This window comes from Leucoraja erinacea, chromosome 23 (genome assembly GCF_028641065.1).
Source record: "Leucoraja erinacea ecotype New England chromosome 23, Leri_hhj_1, whole genome shotgun sequence".
NCBI lineage: Eukaryota > Metazoa > Chordata > Chondrichthyes > Rajiformes > Rajidae > Leucoraja > Leucoraja erinaceus.
This window is the reverse complement of record NC_073399.1, coordinates 33,739,289-33,762,509: the sequence shown is the minus strand read 5'-3', so window position 1 is coordinate 33,762,509 and position 23,221 is coordinate 33,739,289. Positions and strand designations below refer to the sequence as shown.

The following is a 23,221-nucleotide window of genomic DNA, read 5'->3' as shown; positions in this document are numbered from 1 at the left end:
CAGTGGTGAGTACATTGCTGTTTGTGGCGTCTTGCTGTCTGTACATTGTCTCCCACATGCAATGAAGGACAACAATTATGAAATGATGGCTGGAAAGAAGTTAAAAGAATGTAGACATCATGAAAGCTGCTGTGCTGTGTTGCTTAGATAAGTGTTGGTAGGATGTAACAAGATTTGTTTCTAACATATACTGTAAGATGTCGCAAGATTTGAAGGGAAGGAAACAATTGTTTTTTTTCCCTTGTGTAAAATTCCAGTGCAGTTTTAACATGTGTCTTTCTTTTAAAACAGTGACTTGAATTGTCCTGGAACATTTTTCCATCAGAAAGAAGTGTGTTGGAATGATCCCACTAAAATTTTCCACCGGTATAAATCGCAAATCCAAGAAGCAAAGGATTCATTGCAGGAACCGCATCTGCTCGCCCCCTTCTATGGACACAAGGAGGACATGAAGGATCTGTTTCTAAAGGTGCTTCATGCTGATGTGCCTGAGCTACAGGGAGAGAGAGGTTGGGGCAGGCTGCGACTATTGCTTGGAGCGCAGGAGGATGAGGGTGTGATCTTATAGAGGTGTATAAGATCATGATGAGAATAGATTGGGTAAATACACAGTCCTATACCTGGAATAAGGGAACCAAGAACCTGGGACACAGGTTTAAGATGAGGCGGGGGGGGTGAGATATAATGGGAACCTGAGGGGCAATTTTTTTACATAAAGTGTGGTGGGTGCATGGAATGAGCTGGCGGAGGAGGGATGTTCTAGCAGAATGTTTAAAAAAAATATATATATTTGGACAGGTACATGGATAAGATATGTGTAGAGCAGTGGTTCCCAACCTTTTTTTGGCCATGCCCCACCTAATCACCTCTAAAATCCTGATGCCCCCCCCGCCCCATATGGTGATATATAATTCTTATCATTTAAAAAGTGAACTCCGTTTCAGCTGAAGAACCTTAAAACGCCAATACCTTGGTTGTAATAACTACACAATAAAGACCTTTTTTACCCCCCAAAAAATTATTTACTCAAAATAACATCTGAAACATAAACTACATATGTTTACCTGATGGAAAATCCAAAAAAATAAAAATCGAAAATTTGGACCCAGACCTCCTCAGTCGCGCTCAATTGCCCCCCTTAAAAATCAAATTACCCCCCTGTGGGGCGTACGCCCCATGTTGGGAACCACTGGTGTAGAGAGATGTGGGCCTAAGTGTAGATGGGGCATGTTGGTCGGCGTGGGCAAGTTGGGGCAAAGGGCCTGTTTCCACGATGTATGACTCTACGATTCTAATCTCCACTTGAACATTTTTTTTTAACTGATTTGACCTCCGCAGCCGTCAGGCAATGAATTTCACGGATTCACCACCCTCTGGCTGAAGAAAGTCTTCCTCGTCTCCATTCTCCAGCTCCATCCACCCTTGTAACACAATAAATTCCTAGAAATAACAATGTGATGAAGACAAGGAATATTGTTTTGGATTGTGGATGAAAGAATGAAAATTGCTTAGGGCATCATTTGTAGCACTCAATAGACAATAGACGCAGGAGTAGGCCATTCGGCCCTTCTTGTTCTACCACAACAAGAGAAAAGTCCTAAACTACTATCTACCTCGGACTACTATGGAGACCCTCGGACTATCTTTGATTGGACCTTACTGGCTTTATCGTGCACTAAACGTTGTTTCCTTTATCATGTAACCATACGCTGCGAATGGCTCGATTGTAATTGCGTATTGTGTTTCCGCATACAAGACAAGCTTTTCACTGTACCTCAGTACACGTGACAATAAACTAAACTAAACTTGTTTCACATTGCAGAGGCTGAATGTCGAACGAATCCCATCTATGAAGCACTATGTAGACCTGCTGGTGTTGATCTGTGGTTCGGTATCTTTACCCAACACTTCTGTCCTGCAGGATGTCTCTGTCATTTATGCAATTCTAGGTAAGCGCTGTTGCAAAATCTGAAGTTTGTTTAAAAATTTTTTTTTCACATGGGGGGGAAAAAGCAGGCATTTATTTGGTTTCTCATCTAATCTTCCACTTTTCTGTTTAACCGTGCCACCGTGAGTAAGATCGCTCGTTGTTCCAGCATGCCTAGTGTCCGTCACGCCCTGGATTACAATTAAACCTAGAACAGGTCATCACAGGAGCTGGGCCTCAGGCCCAAATTGTCGGTGCCAAAAATTACGCCAAGATAAACTAATCTCCTCTGCCTGCACGCAACCCACAAACGCGGAGTTTGCACGTTCTCCCTGTGGCCATGCGGGTTTCCTCCCACATCTCAAAGACGCGCGTGTTTGTAGGTTAAGCGGCCCTCTGTAAATTACCCCCTAGTGTGTAGGGAGTGGATGGGGGAAAGTGGGATCACATAGAACTAGTGTGAACGGGTGATAGAAGGTCGGCACGGACTCCGTGGGCTGAAGATTCCATGTTGAATCTCTCAACTAAGCTAACCATTTGACCTACAGCGCTAATTAAGAACTCAGAATGATAACTGAAGTTTAAGTGCAAGAAAACTCCAAGTTTTGGCTGGAACTCCTAAGATTAGCCAGTTAGTCGGCAGATTTAAGAAGGGTCCCGGCCTGAAACGTCACCTATTCCTTCTCCAGCATTTTGTGTCTATCTTTTGGTATAAACCAGCATCTGCAGTTCTTTCTCGCTACTGGGTTATTAATTCATTTTTACAAAACATTAAACTGGCCAGTGCATGCTTGTGATTTACAAAAAGATTACATTGCTAATATGTTTAAGAAGGAACTGCAGATGCTGGAAAAATCGAAGTTAGACAAAAATGCTGGAGAAACTCAGCGGGTGAGGCAGCATCTATGGAGCGAAGGAATAGGCGACGTTTCGGGTCGAGACCCTTCCGGGTCTCGACCCGAAACGTCACCTATTCCTTCGCTCCATAGATGCTTCCGGGTCTCAACCCGAAACGTCACCTGTTCCTTCGCTCCATAGATGCTGCCTCACCCGCTGAGTTTCTCCAGCATTTTTGTCTACTTTGCTAATATTTGCATTTTTGCAACCAAAAAAAAGTCATTCCCCTCTGTATAACATGGATGTATGGATATATAGAGGGCAGGAATGGGGATACTGATTGGGGATGATCAGCCATGATCACATTGAAGGGTCGAGGGCTTGGACATGTTAGAGGCAGGAAACACGTTCCCGATGTTGGGGGAGTCCAGAACCAGGGGCCACAGTTTAAGAATAACGGGTAAGCCATTTAGAACAGAGACGAGGAAACACTTTTTCTCACAGAGAGTGGTGAGTCTGTGGAATTCTCTGCCTCAGAGGGCGGTGGAGGCAGGTTATCTGGATGCTTTAAAGAGAGAGCTAGATGGGGCTCTTAAAAACAGCGGAGTCAGGGGATATGGGGTGAAGGCAGGAACGGGGTACTGATTGGGGATGATCAGCCATGATCACGTCGAATGGCGGTGCTGGCTCGAAGGGCCGAATGGCCTACTCCTGCACCTATTGTCTATTGTCTATAACCCTACAGGTCACATCATCTTAATCAGTATATTTATTTGTATTTTCTGTCCTGCAGCGGAGAAATGCAAGAAATGCAATGAATATGGTGATTCATGGGAACTCATCAAGGGCCACTGCCAGACACTGAAAGGTATGAATTGTGTTTCTAGTGTTTTATTGTCATGTGGCCCAGATAGAACAACAACATTCTCACTAGCAGCAGCACAACACAATATGCAAACATGGTAGACAATAGACAATAGGTGCAGGAGGAGGCCATTCGGCCCTTCGAGCCAGCACCGCCATTCAATGTGATCATGGCTGATCATCCCCAATCAGTACCCCGTTCCTCCCTTCTCCCCATATCCCCTGACTCCGCTGTTTTTAAGAGCCCTATCTAGCCCTCTCTTGAAAGCATCCAGAGAACCTGCCTCCACCGCCCTCTGAAGCAGAGAATTCCACAGACTCACCGCTCTCTGTGAGAAAAAGTGTTCCCTCGTCTCCGTTCTAAATGGCTTACTCCTTATTCTTAAACTGTGTGGCCCCTGGTTCTGGACTCCCCCCCCCCCCCCACTGTAAACAATATAATAAATGAGAAAAAAAGTTCAGTGTGTGTGTATATACACACAAACATACATACATATACATATATATATATAATAGACATAAAAAGCTCAGCAGTTATGGGTCAAGACCCTTCCTCAGTGTCTCTCTTTGGTTTAAACCAGCATCTGCAGTTCCTTCCTATATAGATATATTTGAGATGTATGTTCATATTGGAGGGGGAATCACACATCAGTCCCTATAATCCATTTAACTTGACACCCCTTCAATGTAGAATAATTGTCCTGGATAACAGCCTCAGATTATATCGTTCAACTCCACATTTTAGATTTATTGACCATCATTAACGACTGAGCACAGAGAAGTCTAACACAAGGATGGGTCCTTCGGACAACCCTGTCCTTGCCGAACATGATGCCAAGTTAAACTTATCCCCTCTGCCTACACGTGATCCATAATCCCTCCATCCCCTACATATCCACGTGCCTGTCTAAAAGCTTCAACCCTCACTATTGTATCTGCCTCCACCACCTCCTCCAGCAGTGCATCCACCTCACATTGAAAAAACAAACGCCCCGTACATCTCCTTAAAAAGCTGCCCCGCACTTCTTAAATTATGTCTTCTATTCTTTAACATTTCCACAGTGGGAAGGGTTAGATTTAGCTCTTGGGGCTAACGGAATCAAGGGATACGGGGAGAAAGCAGGAACTGGGTACTGATTTTGGATGGTCAGCCAGGATCATATTGAATGGTGGTGCTGGCTCGAAGGGCCAAATGGCCTACTCCTGCACCTATTTTCTTTGTAAAAGGTTCTGACTATCTACCGTGTCTATGCCTCCCATCATTTTATATATTTCTATCAATGTCGAGTAAGTACATGTTAATAAGATTTTTGGCTTATTCCTATGAATGTTACCTTGCTGGTGTGGTTCCCATTGATTAGAATTCCTGTTATTCCTAATGAACTAATTTTATCTGTGGTGGTTAGGAATGATAAAAGATGAGAAGATATTTCCTGCCAAAGATAATCGCTGGGTGTCCCTGGCCAACCACCCCATCCTACCCGACGATAAGCACCTGGAGCGGATGTTTAAAGCCCAGTCTCTGTGTTTTCTGACTCGCCCTGCTCCCGAGAAGTATCGTCCACACGCCAGGAACAGTAGCAAGCAAGGTAACGCTGTTTATATCGTTACATCGGCACCCTAGACATACAGGGGATTAGACTTTCGAGATACAGCACGGAAACAGGCCCTTCGGCCCACCCAGTCCATGCCGACCAGCGGCCTACCCTGTACACTAGCACTATCCTACACACACTGGGGACAATTTACAGTTATACCGAAGCCAATTAACCTATAAACCTCCCGCACGTTTTTGGCGAGTGGGAGGAAACCGGAGTAAGCCATACTCCCAAAGACGTACGGGTTTGTAAAATTGTCCTTTGTGTGTAGGTGTTACGGAGGGGGGGGGGGGTGACCATTGGTCGGCACGGTCTCGATGAGCCGAAGGCCCTGTTTCCGCTCCGTATCTCTAAAGTAAACATCTTGGCAAGGAATAATCCACTTGTCCTCATAGTCTGGGTCATGTGAGTACAGAATAACTGGACAGATAACTCAGGCCAGTTCCAACCCGAGATTTGGTTTAGTTTAGAGATACAGTGCAGACAGGCCCTTCGGCCCACCAAGCCTGTACCGACCAGCGATCGCCCCACATTAACTCTATTCTACAACGCTAGGGATAATATATATTTATACCAAGCCGATAGACCTACAAACCTGTACGTCTTTGGAGTGGGGGAGGAAACCAAAGCTCTCAGAGAAAACCCTCGCAGGTCACGGGGAGAACGTACAAACTCCATACAGACAGCACCCGCAGTCGGGATCGAACCCGGGTCCGTGGCGCTGTGAGGCAGCAGCTCTACCGCTGTGCCACCCCTAGGAGATACTTAGGAGAACATTGCGAGAACAAGTTTAAAGTGTAAAATGCTTGGAACTGCTGCACATAATCGGAAACCATTTCTTTCACCAGAGAATCGATTTAACGAGGAAGATCGCAACTTATTTTTTGATATCTGTGGCGTGGTGCAGCTTTCCAGCTGTGTCACTGTGGAAGCTCAGACTGAAGACTTCAGACTCTGCCCTCGTGTCCAAAACTTTGTCCATTCTATAATCCCCTTCATCCAGAGGTGGTTTTATCACCACAGCGACTTAACTGATGTCTATAAAGAGCTGCAGGACAGTAACATTGCCGCATCTCTCAAATCCATGGCCTTCTACCAGGTGGGTAGCCCGCTTAAAGCCCTCAGTTTTATAAGCAACATGAATAGAGTCATACAGCCTAGTGGAAACAGGCCCTTCGGCCCAACATGCCGACCCTCACCAAAATGTCCCATCTACACTGGTCCCACTAAACCCATCCTATCCGTGTACCTAATTGCTTCTTAAAACATTGCGATAGTCCCAGCCTCAACTACCTTCTCCGGCAGCTCGTTACATACACCCGTCACCCATTGCTTGAAAAAATGACCCCTCAGATACCAATAAATCTTTCCCCTTCACCTTAAATGTCTGCGCTCTGATTCTCGATTCCCCTACTCTGGGCAAAGGGTCCAATCTATTCCTCTCATGATTTTATAATACTTTGCATCTGCAATGCCTTAAACTGCGAGGGATTCCTCCCACTCTACACTCTTATTTTTATTCTTCTATGAATTTAGAATATCCCTTCTAGTTTAGTTCAGAGACGCAGTGTGGAAACAGGCCCTTCGGCCCACTGTGTCCACGATGGCAATAGACAATAGGTGCAGGAGTAGGCCATTCGGCCCTTCGAGCCAGCTCCGCCATTCAATGTGATCATGGCTGATCATGCCCAATCAGTACCCCGTTCCTGCCTTCTCCCCATATCCCCTGACTCCACTATCTTTAAGAGCCCTATCTTGGTCTCTCTTGAAAGCATCCAGAGAACCTGCCTCCACCGCCCTCTGAGGCAGAGAATTCCACAGACTCACCACTCTCTGTGAGAAAAAGTGTTTCCTTGTCTCCATTCTAAATGGCTTACTCCTTATTCTTAAACTGTGTGGCCCCTGGTTCTGGACTCCCCCAACATCGGGAATGACCAGCGATCACCCGTTCTCACTAGTTCTGTTTTATCCCAATTTCTCATCCGCTCCCTACACGCTGGGGACAATTTACAGTGGGACAATGAAGCTACGGGTTGGGAATGTGGTCAGGATGGAACCCGGGTCTCTGGCGTTGTGAGGCGGTGGCTCTACCCGCTGCGCCACCGTGCGTTTTCTAGAGTCAAGAGTGTTTTATTGTCATATGTCCTGGACGGGACAATGGAATTGTTACTTGCTGCAGCACAACAGAATATGTGAATATGGAAACATTGTATATAATGGGGGGGAAAAACAAAAACGTTTAATAAATAACAACTATAGTGCAAATAATATAGTCTTTTGCAGTTCCGAGCTCATAGCTTATTCGTTGTGTTTAATAGCCTGATGGCTGTTGGGTAGAAGCTGTTCCTGAACCTGGACGTTGCAGTCTTCAGGCTCCTGTACCTTCTCCATGATGGCAGCGGTGAGATGAGTGTGTGGCCAGGATGGTGTGGGTCCTTGATGATTTTGGCTGCCTTTTTGAGGCAGCGACTACCATAGATCCCTTCGACGGTGGGGAGGTCAGAGCCGGTGATGGACTGGGCAGTGGTCACCACTTCTTGTTGTCTTTTCCGCTCCTGGGCAGACTTAGCGGCCATTTTGTATACTGGGACCCGATTTGATGGCGACTACACTTTAAATTGTGCAATAAAATTCCATGCATCCCTCTGGAAGAAAGCAGAAGTGGTTTTAGTTTGGCTTTTTGTGCTTAGTTTAATTTATTGTCACTTTTATAAGTTTATTAGTGTACCAAGGTACACTGAAAAGCTTTTTTGTTGCACGCTGAGAAGAAACTGCTCCTGAATCTGGAGGTGTGCGTTTTCACACTTCTGTACCTCTTGCCTGATGGGAGAGGGGAGAAGAGGGAGTGGCCGGGGTGAGACTGGTCCATGTTGATGCTGCTGGCCTTGCCGAGGCAACGTGAGGTGTAGATGGAGTCACTGGAAGGGAGGTTGGTTTGTGCGATGGTCTGGGCTGCGTCCACAACTGCATTTATGAATGTGTCTTCAAAGAGAAGGCTCCTCGGGCAAAGCTGTTGTCCATCAGTTCTGCACCAGGTATCAGCTTGGCTCACAGGCAGGTGGGTTGCAAGTGGATACTCACAAGTTCATAACTGATAGGAGCAGAATTAAGCCATTCGGCCCATCAAGCCTACACTGCCATTCAATCATGGCTGATCTATCTCTCCCTCCTAATCTAATTCTCCCACCTTCTCCCTGATGCTCGTACTAATCAAGAATCTATCTCTGCCTTAAACAATTGTCCCTCTTCTAATTGTTCTTCTTCAGGTTGGTAAGCTGTATCTCTACTATCAGCTGACTTTGCCGGACAAACCACCTGTGTTTGAGCAAGAGAACATAAATTGTCACTTGAAGAATAAGAAGACTTTCTACATTCAGAAGGATCACGTCACATCATTTATTGACATCTGCAGGTGATGACATTCGACCCGAAACGTCGCCTATTCCTTCACTCCATAGATGCTGCCTCACCCACTGAGTTTCTCCAGCATTTTTGTCTAACTTCGATTTTTCCAGCATCTGCAGTTCCTTCTTAAACATATTAGCAATGTAATCTTTTTGTAAATCACAAGCATGCACTGGCCAGTTTAATGTTTTGTAAAAATGAATTAATAACTCAAACCAAAAGATAGACACAAAGTGCTGGAGAAGGAATAGGCGACGTTTCGGGTCGAGATCCTACTTCAGGCTGATGTTGGTAGGGGGGGTGGGAAAGAAAGGAAGAGGCGGAGACAGTGGGCTGTGGGAGAGCTGGGGAGGGGAGGGGATTGAGGGAGAAAGCAGGGACTACCTGAAATTGGAGGTCAATGTTCATACCACTGGGGTGTAAACTACCCAAGCGAAATATGAGGTGCTGCTCCTCCAGTTTGCGATGGGACTCACTCTGGCTATGGAAGAGGCCCGGGACAGAAAGGTCGGCTACGGAATGGGAGGGGGAGTTGAAGTGCTGAGCCACTGGGAGATCTGGTTGGTTATTGGGAACTGAGCGGAGGTGTTGGTCTCACCGATGTACATTGAGGTGGGACATGAAACATTGGCCATTTCTTTAACGTGGTTTTTATTCCTTTATCTTCCTAGAGAGCTCGTGAAATTGTTTGATCTTAACAAGGAACTTGAAAAAGAACTCGAACACTTCCTACAGAGACTCGTCTCCTGCTTGGAGGTAACACTTTTGCGTTCAAAATGAAATGTTTACGATTAACTTAAACAAACTCATCGGGAAGGCCGGCTCCGTCCTGGGTGGCGGAGATTGGAGTTGGAGTTGGATCCACGGGAGGTTGGTCTGGGAGGGGGGGGGATGCTCCTCAAACTGCGGAGCATCCTGGACAATACAGCTCACACCCCCTCCATGACACACTGGTCAACCTGAGGAGCACCTTCAGCAACAGACTGGTTCCACCAAGATGCAGCACAGAACGCCACAGGAGATCCTTCTTCCCTGTGGCTGTCAAACTGTACAACTCCTCCCCCTTCTGTCGTGGGGTAGACTGAGACTGATTGCCCCCTCCCTCCCCCCAGCACACCCCCCAATCCTTTCCACTCGTCACTTTCATTTCATGTTTCATGTATTTTGTTTTTTTTATGACACTTGTGGGATCAATTTCCCTCCTAGGATAGACAATAGACAATAGGTGCAGGAGTAGGCCATTCGGCCCTTCGAGCCAGCACCGCCATGCAATGTGATCATGGCTGATCATCCCCAATCAGTACCCCGTTCCTGCCTTCTCCCCATATCCCCTGACTCCGCTACCTTTAAGAGCCCTATCTAGCTCTCTCTTGAAAGCATCCAGAGAACCTGCCTCCACTGCCCTCTGAGGCAGAGAATTCCACAGACTCACCACTCTCTGTGAGAAAAAGTGTTTTCCTCGTCTCCGTTCTCAATGGCTTACCCCTTATTCTTAAACTGTGTGGCCCCTGGATCTGGACTCCCCCAACATGGGGAACATGTTTCCTGCCTCTAGCGTGTCCAAACCCTTAACAATGTTATATGTTTCAATGAGATCCCCTCTCAAACTCCAGAGTGTACAAGCCCAGCAGCTCCATTCTCTCAGCATATGACAGTCCCGCCATCCCGGGAATTAACCTTGTGAACCTACGCTGCACTCCCTCAATAGCAAGAATGTCCTTCCTCAAATTAGGTGTGTCTGTGTGTCGTTACATGGTACAAACTAGAGAGATGAGATTTAAACATAGTTTGTTTCAGTTCTAAACTTTGTGGCCTTGATGTGTAACGTTGGAGGTTGCCGATATTTGACACAACGCACCTGATGGCTGGAAATATGGCTTTCCTTTTGCCATTTCAAGCGACTCTTGGAACAGTGGGCAGCGGTTACCACCGTACAAATAATCCATCCACTTTCAACAGTGATGGTACCTTGGAACTAAACCAAAGCGAGAAAATCAGTGTTACATCTATGGAGCGAAGGAATAGGTGACGTTTCGGGTCGAGACCCGGAAGGGTCTCGACCCGAAACGTCACCTATTCCTTCGCTCCATAGATGCTGCCTCACCCGCTGAGTTTCCCCAGCATTTTTACCTACCTTCGATTTTTCCAGCGTCTGCAGTTCCTTCTTAAACAATTCTTTTATTTGTTTTTAAATCTTTGAATGGCCTCGCCCCGCCTTACCTCTCTGAGCTGCTCCACCTATATGCTCCTACCCGGTGCCTCAGGTCAGCGGATCAGCTGCTCCTTGAGGTACCAAGGTCTAAGCGGAAGCTCAGAGGGGATAGAGCCTTTTCTGTTGCTGCCCCGGCACTCTGGAACACCTTGCCGCTGCAGATCAGACAGGCCCCTTCACTGTCCATCTTTAAATCCTCCCTAAAAACTCACTTTTATTCACTGGCTTTCGACACTGGCTGAGACATTGTTCCTGTTTTAGTGCTTTTAATGTCTTTTAATTTTTACTGTTTTTATAGTCCTGTCGTCTTAATGGTTTTAGTAGTTTGTAATAACTTTTTGTTGACTTCCCATGTACAGCACTTTGTGGTAACTGATGTTGTCTAAAAGCGCTTTGTAAATAAAGTTATTATTATTATTATTATTAACTCGGTGTTGCAAACAGCTGACACCAGCAGACTGTATGAATTTATGATCAAAGCAAGATGCAGCGAAGACCTCGACAGGTCAGGCGGAATCTGCGGAGGGACAAATTCAGGCGACGTTTCAAGTCGACGTGTTTGTTCGGCCGCACCAGCTTTGTGCTCTCAACTGTTGACTATAGTCAGTGAAAGTTGCCGTGGTGGCGCAGCGGGTAGAGCTGCTGCATCACAGCTCCAGAGACCCGGGTTCCATCCCGACTACGGGTGCTCTCTGTACACAGTTTATACGTTCTCCCCGTGACCTGCGTGGGTTTTCACCGGGTGCTCCGGTTTCCTCCCGCACTCCAAAGGCGTACTAGTCTGTAGGTTGACAAGAATGCTGGAGAAACTCAGCGGGTGAGGCAGCATCCATGGAGTGAAGGAAATAAGTAACGTTTCGGGCCAAACCCTTCTTCAGACTGGTTGAAACCCTTCTCCATACACGTCTTTGGTAAAATTGTAAATTGTCCCGAGTGTGTAGGATAGTGCTAGTGTACGGGGTCATTGCTGGTTGTGGTGGGCCTCAACGCCCACTTCCACGCTGTATCTCTAAAGTTTAATGTCAAGTCTAAAGGGCAAAGAGGGAAGTGGTTCTGCCCTGTCCCGGGCAATCTAGAGCTCATTTGGTTACGTTTATGTTAGAGATAAACTGAGCTAAATTAGTTTAGAAACATAGAAATTAGGTGCAGGAGTAGGCCATTCGGCCCTTCGAGCCTGCACCATTCGCCATTCAATGTGATCATGGCTGATCATCCAACTCAGTATCCCGTACCTGCCTTCTCTCCATACCCTCTGATCCCCTTGGCCACAAGGGTCACATCTAACTCCCTCTTAAATATAGCCAATGAACTGGCCTCAACTACCTTTTACACTAACTTGCACTGGATCCGGTAAAGGCCTTTGTTCCAAAGTATCTCGAGTGCCCAAGAAGACTGCATAGCAACCCAAGGTCCCCATTGACAGAACTGAGTTCAATTAAAAGATACAGCATGGAAACAGGCCCTTCGGCCCAACAGGTCCCCGCCGGCCATCGATCACTCATTCACACTAGTTCTATGTTATCCCATTTTCTCATCCACTCACCACGCGTCTTTGGAGGTGTGGGAGGGAACCGCACCCAGAGAAAGCCCACGCGGTCACAGGGAGAACGTGCAAACTCCACACAGACAGCACCCATAGTCTGGATTGAACCCGGGTCTGTGGCGCCGTGAATGTTCTCCCGTGTGTTGACGTTTGTGCCTCTTGTGTTCGCAGGATGCAAATACACTGCAAAGATTTTTTAAGAAGGAGGACGTTGGTGAATTGCCAGAAGGTGAAGGGGCGTGGGAGGTTTCAGCGGCCCCTGAGATAAACATGGAGCCACGGTTCACAGGTAAAGGACAATCTCAGACCCGCCGACTATCTCAGATCTCAGAGCACTTTACTGGACTTTATCTTGCACTCGGTGTTAAACCGTACAAACCTTGTGTATCGCTGTGGATGGCTTGATTGTAATCATGTATAGTCTTGCCAGCTAGTGAGTGCACAACAAGACAGCGTTTCATTCTGTTTAAGAAGGAACTGCAGATGCTGGAAAACCGAAGGTAGACAAAAATGCTGGAGAAACTCAGCGGGTGCAGCAGCATCGATGGAGCGAAGGAAATGGGCAACGTTTCGGGTCGAAACCCCGAAGGGAAATAGGTAACGTTTCGGGCCGAAACCCGGAAGGGTTTTGGGCCGAAACGTTGCCTATTTCCTTCGCTCCATAGATGCTGCTGCACCCGCTGAGTTTCTCCAGCATTTTTGTCTACCTGTGTGTAGGATAGTGTTAGTGTGCGGGGATCGCTGGTTGGTCGGCGCAGACTAGGTACGTTGCCTATTTCCTTAAGGGTTTCATCCCGAAACATTGCCTATTTCCTTCACTCCATAGATGCTGCTGCACCCGCTGAGTTTCTCCAGCTGTTTTGAGTACCTTAGCTTTTCATTCCAGCTCAGTGCACTGACGATGAGACACTAAACTAACAGCAAGAGGAATCTACCACTAGAGAGCGCTCCTGAGCTACCAACTAACTCCTACCCCACTGGTGGCAATAGACAATAGGTGCAGGAGTAGGCCATTCGGCCCTTCGAGCCAGCACCGCCATTCAATGTGATCATGGCTGATCATCCCCATTCAGTACCCCGTTCCTGCCTTCTCCCCATATCCCCTGACTCCGCTATTTTTAAGATCCCTATCTAGCTCTCTCTTGAAAGCATCCTGAGAACCACAGACTCACCACTCTCTGTGAGAAAAAGTGTTTCTTCGTCTCCGATATAAATGGCTTACTCCTTATTCTTAAACTGTGGCCCCTGGTTCTGGACTCCCCCAACATCGGGAAGATGTTTCCTGCCTCTAGCGTGTCCAAACCCTTAACAATCTTATATGTTTCAATGACATTCCCTCTCATCCTTCTAAACTCCAGAGTGTACACACCCAGCTGCTCCATTCTCTCAGCATATGACAGTCCCGCCATTCTGGGAATTAACCTTGTGAACCTAGACCCTCAATAGCAAGAATGCCCTTCCTCAAGTTAGGGGACCAAAACTGCTCACAATACTCCAGGAGTGGTCTCACTAGGGCCCTGTACAACTGCAGAAGGATCCTCTTTGCTCCTATATATTTGATTCCTCTTGTTATAAAGAAAACAAAAATGTTTACATCCTGCCATTCACTTTCTTCACAACGTTATATCCTTTTATCATTTCGCTGTGGACGGCTTGATTGTATCACCTACAGTCTTTTCGCTGACTGGTTAGCATGCAATAAAAATGCTTTTTTTCACTCTACCTTCCAATACTGTACCCGCATGCTTACTTTCATAAACTAATCCTGGCTTCATTCTGGTCAACCTCTTCCGCGTCCTCTCCAAGGTCTCCACATCCGTCCTATAATGGGGGAGACCATAAGCGAGATAGAGGAGTCAGGGGGTATGGGGAGAAGGCAGGAACGGGGTACTGATTGGGGACGATCAGCCATGATCACATTGAATGGCGGTGCTGGCTCGAATGTTTTGCCTGAGAGTGACTCACCAAATAGTGGAAGGGGGACAAAAATGCTGGAGAGATTCAGCGGGTGAGGCAACATCTATGGAGCGAAGGAATAGGTGACGTTTCGGGTCGAGACCCGGAAGGGTCTCGACCCGAAACGTCACCTATTCCTTCGCTCCATAGATGCTTCCAGGTCTCGACCTGAAACATCACCTATTCCATCGCTCCATAGATGCTGCCTCACCCGCTGAATCTCTCCAGCATTTTTGTCTACCTTTGATTTTTCCAGCATCTGCAGTTCTTTCTTAAACACCAAATAGTGGGGTTAGTTGGTGGAGATTCAGTGAGATTGAAGTTGAGATAAGTTAATAAATTCTAGGAGCAGAATTAGGCCATTCGCCCCATCAAATCTACTCTGCCTTTCAATCGTGGCTGACCCATCTTTCCCTCTCAACCCCATTCTTGTGCCTTCTCCCCATAACCCCCCGACATGCTGACCCTGACCCGACACACAGATGATTGAACCTGTTCCTGGAAGTAACGCGTTTTAAATGCTGAGGACATAAAATGAAGATGCAAGCAATATTATAGTCGTACAGAGTGAAAACTGGCCCTTCGGCCCAACCCGTCCAGGATAGCCCATCTACGCTAGTCCCACCTGCCCGCGTCTCTCTAAGCTTTTCCCCTTCATTCCTTCTCCATTTTGTCCAGCAGGTAAAGCAACTGTTCCAGTGCAAGGCCAGAGCGTGAGTGGTGTAGAAGCCCAGAAGAAGAAGGATGACAGCACAGATGAAGAACGGACTTTGGGGAGTTGGCCACCAAGATCATCCCTCTACGCCTATCCTGACGCCACGCCCAGTAAGAGGTCTTCTTGCTCGAACGGGGAGAAGGCAGGAGAACGGGGCTGAGAGGGAAAGATTGAATGGCGGAGTAGACTCGATGGGCCGAGTGGCCTCGTTCTGCTCAGGAACGGTTAAAAGGGGGAGCGTGAGCTTCGATGCGATACGATATAACTTTATTTATCCCAGGAGGGAAATTGAACAACAGTCATAAAACGCAAGATACATGAAACATGAAATTAAAGTGGCGAGTGGAAAGGATTGGGGGGGGGGGGTGCAGAGATTGGGGAGTCAGTCTCAGTCTACCACCACACCACGACAGAAGGGGGGGAGTTGTATAGTTTGACAGCCACGGGGAAGAAGGATCTCCTGTGGCGTTCTGTGCTGCATCTTGGTGGAACCAGTCTGTTGCTGAAGGTGCTCCTCAGGTTGACCAGTGTGTCATGGAGGGGGTGAGCTGTATTGTCCAGGATGCTCCGCAGTTTGAGGAGCATCCTCCCCTCCAAGACCACCTTTGGGTCTTTATTCAACGTTCTTTATACTGAGTGTTACAGGCTGTTTGTCAAAAGCCTCTCGTGTACGTAGGTTCATAAGTGATAGGAGCAGGATTAGGCCATTCGGCCCATCAAGGCCACTGCTGTTGAATCGTGGCTAATTGTGGAGTGTGTGACAAGGCCCAGTCACACCAATTGTGGGTGTTACATCTCGAATCACTTCTACACTTTTTTCCCTCCAATCATATTTTGTCTCTGGATTTGCTCACAATGCTCATAAATGATAGGAGCAGAATTAGGCCATTCGGCCCATCAAGTCAATTCCGCCATTCAATCATGGCCGATCTATCTCTCCCTCCTGACCCCATTCTCCTGCCTTCTCCCCATAACCCCTGACCCCCGTACTAATCAAGAAACCGTCGATCTCCTCCTTAATGCCCATGGACTTGGCCTCCACTGCCGTCTGTGGCAATAAATGCCACGATGCAAGCAGTGAGATTGCGGTTTGGATGATTTATCCTGCTACTGGCGTGCCTTGACGGTGCGGGATGCTAGCCCCCAGCCCCCACCAGCACCCGTTACCCCCCCCCCCCCCCCCCCCCCCCCCACACACACCAGGGGGCCAGTGAGAGGGAGAGCTGAGATGGGGGGGCGAATGCAGGGACTCCCTTCGCCTCCCGTTCTCAGCCCACTGTCTCCACCTCTTCCTTTCTTCTTCCCGCCCTCCCACCCTCACATCAGTCTGAAGAAGGGTCTCGACCCAAAACGTTGCCTATTTCCTTTGCTCCATAGATGCTGCTGCACCCGATGAGTTACTCCAGCAGCATTTTGATTTTCCAGCATCTGCAGTTCCTTCTTAAACATTTTGATGGTCATGTTGGACAGGTACATGGATAGGACAAGTTTGGACCAAGCGCAGGCAGGTGGGACTAGTCTTCTAGCGAATGAAACATAAACCAAAGGAATAGTTAGATGTCAAGCGGGTGTTGAGCAGCCAGGTTGTTGTCTCTGTGTCAATGTCTGCCGGGCCCTGAGCTCCATTTGGTGGGTGGTAGAGCGGGCACCCAGTGATGACATGGTTGGGACTAGTGTAGCTGGGACATGTTGGCCGGTGTGGGCAAGTTGGGCTGAAGGGCCTGTTTCCGCGCTGTATCACTCTATGACTATATTGTCGTGGGGTAACTGTTACATTGCTGGCCGTTTGAAACTCTCGTGTATGTATGTAAGTTCATAAACTCTAGAAGCAGAATTCAGTCCATCTCTCTCTCCCAACCCCATCCTCAGACAAAGCAGCCGAAACCGTCATGAAAATGTGGCCTCCTCCTGCTCCTCCTTCAGACTCTGGCAACGATGTGCCTTCTGGTAGGCACCAGCACTCTCCTCTTCCACAGACTGGTGAGTGATGCATAAGCAGTGGTGCTGGAGACACAAGAGATGATGGGTGGAGTAAAGGGCCTGTCCCACTTACGTGTCCTTGGCAAGCAAATTACGCGACCTCGTGGCCGCGTTGAGCCGCGATGGTCCTGCGAAGGTCGGGCGCGATTACATGCGTACGCACAGCCGTCTGGAGCACGTGACGTCATTTGAAGATGGACACAAAGCCGGAGTAACTCAGCGGGACCGGCAGCATCTCTGGAGAGAAGCAATGGATGACGTTTCGGGTCGAGACAGTTCTTCAGTCTGAAAAGAAGGGTCTTGACCCGAAACGTCACCCATTGCTTCTCTCCAGAGATGCTGCCTGTCCCCGCTGAGTTACTCCAGCATTTTGTGTCTACCTTCAATGTAAACCAGCATCTGCAGTTCCTTCCTGCACAAGGGACGGGTGGATTCAAGTGAGGAGGGATTTGATTTACAATGGATCAGTTGGGCAAGAGACTAGTGGGGACAGTGACGGACCCAGGCTGGAGGTGATGAGCAGAGAGGACAGAAGGATGCAGATGGTGGACTGTATTGAAGAACGGAGTGAAATGTAGACCCAGGGAGGGAGGGGGGGGGGGGGGGGGGGAATGGGTAGAAGGGGGTACAGGGGAGGAAGGTGGGGAAACCTGAACTGGCAGTGGGTGGATGGATGAAGAGGAAAGTTGCGTTTATAGCTCAAGTAAAATGGAAAAATCGAAGATAGATACTGGGATGTCAGGACTGTCTTATGAAGAAAGACTGGATAGACTTGGTTTATACTCTCTAGAATTTAGGAGATTGAGAGGGGATCTTATAGAAACTTACAAAATTCTTAAGGGGTTGGACAGGCTAGATGCAGGAAGATTGTTCCCGATGTTGGGGAAGTCCAGGACGAGGGGTCACAGCTTAAGGATATAGGGGGAAATCCTTTAAAACCGAGATGAGGAGAACTTTTTTTCACACAGAGAGTGGTGAATCTCTGGAACTCTCTGCCACAGAGGGTAGTTGAGGCCAGTTCATTGGCTATATTTAAGAGGGAGTTAGATGTGGCCCTTGTGGCCAAGGGGATCAGAGGGTATGGAGAGAAGGCAGGTACGGGATACTGAGTTGGATGATCAGCCATGATCATATTAAATGGCGGTGCAGGCTCGAAGGGCCGAATGGCCTACTCCTGCACCTAATTTCTATGTTTCTATGTAGAAAATCAGCGGGTGAGGCAGCATCTATGGAGCGAAGGAATAGGTGACGTTTCGGGTCGAGACCCGGAAGGGTCTCGACCCGAAACGTCACCTATTCCTTCGCTCCATAGATGCTTCCAGGTCTCAACCCGAAACGTCGCCTATTCCTTCGCTCCATAGATGCTGCCTCACCCGCTGAGTTTCTCCAGCATTTTTATCTACCTTCGATTTTTCCAGCACCTGCAGTTCATTCTTAAAAGTTTAGTTTATTGTCACGTGCCCCGATGTACAGGGAAACACTTTTTGTTGCGTGCTAACCATTCAGCGGAAAGACCGTGCATGATAAACTGCCCCTGAATCTGGAGGTGTGTGATTTCCTGATGGGAGGGGGGAGGAGTGGTCGTGGGGGGTGGGCATAGTTTGTTATATTGGTGAACAGTTTCAGTGTCTTCCAGTGAGTGGGTCCTTGTGAATAAATGTTACTGCCCAAGAGGCCATGGTGCTGGTCAAGTAAAGAGCATTTGTCTTTCCATCAGGTGGCCAAGGTAACTTCATGACCACTGCAGGTCCAAAGGCCAATGTAGACCAAGCCCAGCACCTGGAGCATCACAACAACCTGGACCACTCTCCAAACACAGGTACATCATAAATGAATGAATGAATGACTACTGGAGAGACAGTTGATGGCACCCGGGACAGGCTGGGTTAGCACCCCAGTCTGTGTCTTTCGTGAGAAAGTCACCCAAATAAAGCTACGGAAAGGCCTAATGAACCACCGTGGCCTAAAAATGCATCAGGTGAGAATGAAATGCTCAAGAGAAGGAGAAAGATGTGCAGTGCGCGCACCGGCCTTGAACCTGGTGAGGAGCAGGACTCACCCCACAGAGCCCAGTCCCTCCACGCACTAGAGTCTCCCAACCCCTGCAGGGTAGTTACTAAGATGGCTGATACGTGGGCGGTTGCTGCTGCTGGGACGCAAGTCGGGGCCTGATCAACCACGGCTGGGTCGCCTGGGTGAGGGGGTCTGATGTTGTGACACCCGATGACCCCAGGTCACATCACTGAGGACCCGTCCCAGTGCATCTAGAAGATGTATCTTTTTCACACTGAATGAATACGTTTATTGGCCAAGTAATCACATACAAGGAGTTTGCCTTGGTGCTCCGCCCACAAGTGACAACATGACACATAAAACATTAATGATGGAACATTGAATTAAATAAAATACCAGAGCAAAATGAGGCTACAGATTTTTGGTTATTGAGTAGGGGTTGAGTAGTACTTGTGGGGAAAAAGCTGTTTTTATGCCTGGCTGTGGCAGCTTTGACAATCCGGAGTCGCCTTCCAGAGGGAAGTGATTCAAAGAGTTTGTGGCCAGGGTGAGAGGGGTCAGAGATGATCTTGCCCGCACGCTTCCTGGCCCTTGCAGTGTACAGTTCGTCAATGGAGGGAAGGCTGCAGCCAATAACCTTCTCTGCTGATCGGACAATTCGTGCTTGGTGGCTGAGCCAAACCAGACCATGATGGAGAATTGTCAGTTTTACACCAAAACGCTCTCCTTGCTTCTCTCTGTTCTCCTGTGTCACTGGTTCATTCATTGTTCTTTATCTCTCTACATCACCGTCTATATCTCTCGTTTCCCTCTCCCCTGACTCTCCGTCTGAAGAAGGGTCTCGACCCGAAACGTCACCCTTTCCTTTTCTCCAGGATCAGAATTTTTTATTTCCGACAAATATTTTGTTCTTATTTTATTTTTGAAATATAAAAAGAGTATTTGTTTCATGTGCTTGGCATGCATTAATATGCTCTGTTTTATCTTCTGCAGTACATGTTGAACGAACAGCAAACTCGGACCAAATGATGGATTCTGTTCAGACCAAATCCTCTTGCCTGCCCACTACTGAGAACAATACACTAGACAGCTCATCAGCTGTTGCCGAGAATCATTCAAGGTATAACCGCACAAGCCTTTCAATAACAAACTCTGCGGGAGGTTAGGATCTGTGCCATAGTCTCTCCTTCCAGAAAAAGATCTGTTTAGTTTAGATTCAGCCCACCGACTCCATGCCGACCAGCAATTCCCAGCACACTAACACTATCCTACACACCAGGGACAATTTACAGTTTGTACCAAAGTCTAGAAACCTGTACATGTTTGGGATGTGGGAGGAAACCGGAGCAAACGCACGCGGTCACGGGGAGAACGTGCAAACTCCGTACAGACAGCACCCGTTGTCGGGATCGAACCCGGGTCTCTGGCGCTGTGAGGCAGCAGCTCTACCCGCTGCACCATCGTGCTGTGCTCTGTGCTCCTCATCCAAACTGGCGACTGATCTCATTCCAAGCTCTCGGTATCCATTCTCTCGGGTGTTTATCTCTGACCCCAACTCACCTCTCTTGCCCAGCCACACCCAGCAATGACGTCTGTTCACCATCTCTCTGTGGGCAACACTCAATCAGTCTGAAGCAGGGTCCAGGTACGAAATGTCACCAATCCATAAAAGATAGACACAAAATGCTGGAGGAACTCAGTGGGTCAGGCAGCATCTCTGGAGAAAAGGAATTGGTGATGTTTCAGGTCGAGACCCTTCATTAGACTCACCTAACCATGTTCTCCAGAGATGCTGCCTGACCCGCTGAGATACTCCAGCACTTTGTGTCTGTTTTAGGATATCAGAGAGGGGTGGCACAGTGGCGAACCAGAGACCCGGGTTCGATCCCGAAACGTACGGAGTTTGTACGTTCTCCCCGTGATCTGTGTTGGTTTTCTCCGAGATCTTAGCTTTCCTTCCACACTCCAAACACGTACAGGTTTGTAGGTTAATTGACTTGATATCAATTAAAAATTGTCCCTAGTGTGTGTAGGATAGTGTTAGTGTGTGGGGATCGCTGGTCGGTGCAGACGTGGGCCGAAGGGCCTGTTTTCGTGCTGTATCTCTAAACTAAACTAAACTAAGATAGATAGATTCCTGATTGGGGAGAAGGCAGGAGAATGGGGTTAGGAGAGAGATAGATCAGCCATGATTGAATGGCGGTGCAGACTTGATGGGCCAAATGGCCTACTATCACATATAATAGAGTGTGTTGGGGTGGGGGTGGGTGCAGGAGTGACCCTTGTTTCTCACGGTTGTGTTCCGTTTGTGCCGAGCAGCCATGAATCATCGCAGTCGGGACTGGGAAGCAGCAGGAGCCACTTCAATGGAGCCAACACGTCCCGCCCGGCCCTTCCCCTCGACATCCCGGTCTGGACCAAGGAGCAGCCGCACGAGGAGGCGCTGGAGGAGCTGGTCATCCACAGCGCGGTGGGGAAACCCCAGACGGTGATCTTCACCGAGGACAAGATGGAGAACGCGGCCATCGGGGAGTGGGGGGAGCGCTTTGTGCACGCCTTCCTCACGCACTGGCAGGGGAGCGAGAGCGAGCTGAGGCCGAGCTCCGTCAGCTGGGTGAACGAGAAGGGCGAGAGCGGGCTGCCCTACGACTTCAAGGTGGTGTTCACCTCGCTGAGTCAGCAACAGGTGGACACCTTCATCGAGGTTAAATCCACCGTCAAAGCCGAGAAGAACTATGTGCAGCTCTCAGCCCAAGAGATGGACCTGGCATTGAAAGCCAAAGATCGCTACCACCTGTATCGTGTGTACAAGGCGGGCGATTCACAGAACGTCAAACTGTGTCGCATCAAAAACCTGGCACAGTGCCTGCATGCAAAGCAGCTAGAATTATTCTTGTATGTATAAGTCCCACACTGATTTTAGGTAAGTAAGTCATTCCGCTTAAAAGCTTTTAAATTGGTTTTATGTTTTTTGTAGGTCGACAATGTAGTGGACAGAAATATCTTGTTTTTAAAAGAGTCTTTGACGGATCAAGTTGGTAGAATGATGTTTTAACCTGTATTTCCAGACACAAAAAAAAAGTCATGTATTTGTCGAATTACTGTGCGATTTGACTTTTTTAAAAACCTTTTTTATCATCGTGCAAAACCTGTGGTGTTGTGATAGAAGAATGACAATAATAATTGCAATAAATTATCTTTACAAATTTATCATCTTTTAATTCATTCTCTGGGTAGCGTTGGTGAGACCTGCATTTTGTTTAAGAAAGAACTGCAGATGCTGGAAAAATCCAAGGTAGACAAAAATGCTGGAGAAACTCAGCGGGTGAGGCAGCATCTATGGAGCGAAGGAATAGGCAACGTTTCGGGTCGAGACCCGGAAGGGTCTCGACCCGAAACGTCGCCTATTCCTTCGCTCCATAGATGCTTCTGGGTCTCGACCCGAAACGTCGCCTATTCCTTCGCTCCATAGATGCTTCTGGGTCTCGACCCGAAACGTCACCTATTCCTTCACCCCATAGATGTTGCCTCACCTTATGGTAATAGGTGACGTTTCGAGTCGAGACCCTGAAGCATCTATGGAGTGAAGGGATAGGTGAAACTTACAAAATTCTTAAGGGGTTGGACAGGCTAGATGCGGGAAGATTGTTCCCGATGTTGGGGAAGTCCAGGACAAGGGGTCACAGTTTAAGGATAAGGGGGAAATCCTTTAGGACCGAGATGAGAAAAACATTTTTCACACAGAGAGTGGTGAATCTCTGGAACTCTCTGCCACAGAAGGTAGTTGAGGCCAGTTCATTGGCTATATTTAAGAGGGAGTTAGATGTGGCCCTTGTGGCTAAAGGGATCAGGGGGTATGGAGAGACGGCAGGTACAGGATACTGAGTTGGATGATCAGCCGGGATCATATTGAATGGCGGTGCAGGCTCGAAGGGCCGAATGGCCTACTCCTGCACCTATTTTCTATGTGACGACCCGAAACGTCACCTATTCCTTCGCTCCATAGATGTTGCCTCACCTTATGGTCTATTTGTGTGTGTGTGTGTTGTAGGACTACATTGCATGATGAATTCACCCAGCTCAAACTTATACAAGTGAGGATTATGTCTGACACAGCTCAGTAACAATAACGGGTCAAGCCACACTGATGGAAACAATTACAATGCACAAG

At 47.9% G+C, this 23,221-nt stretch overlaps 1 protein-coding gene across 4 annotated transcripts in view; it reads left to right on the top strand.

Moving 5' to 3' along the window:
* wu:fj29h11 (uncharacterized) overlaps nucleotides 1-22,258 on the top strand; it is a 109,021-nt gene extending 86,763 nt beyond the window's left edge. For 3 of the 4 annotated variants that reach the window (XM_055654267.1, XM_055654268.1, XM_055654270.1), the window contains 13 exons: nucleotides 292-469; nucleotides 1,823-1,949; nucleotides 3,558-3,632; nucleotides 5,035-5,217; nucleotides 6,075-6,325; nucleotides 8,493-8,638; nucleotides 9,303-9,387; nucleotides 12,558-12,675; nucleotides 15,021-15,167; nucleotides 16,927-17,037; nucleotides 18,755-18,856; nucleotides 20,044-20,170; nucleotides 21,370-22,258. In XM_055654267.1, the coding sequence (XP_055510242.1) occupies nucleotides 292-469; nucleotides 1,823-1,949; nucleotides 3,558-3,632; nucleotides 5,035-5,217; nucleotides 6,075-6,325; nucleotides 8,493-8,638; nucleotides 9,303-9,387; nucleotides 12,558-12,675; nucleotides 15,021-15,167; nucleotides 16,927-17,037; nucleotides 18,755-18,856; nucleotides 20,044-20,170; nucleotides 21,370-21,955 (2,236 nt within the window). In that variant the 3' untranslated portion in view covers nucleotides 21,956-22,258. The remainder of the gene's footprint in view (nucleotides 1-291; nucleotides 470-1,822; nucleotides 1,950-3,557; nucleotides 3,633-5,034; nucleotides 5,218-6,074; nucleotides 6,326-8,492; nucleotides 8,639-9,302; nucleotides 9,388-12,557; nucleotides 12,676-15,020; nucleotides 15,168-16,926; nucleotides 17,038-18,754; nucleotides 18,857-20,043; nucleotides 20,171-21,369) is intronic. The other variant, XM_055654269.1, reaches the window with a different exon arrangement.
* The last annotated feature ends 963 nt before the right edge of the window (nucleotides 22,259-23,221 follow it).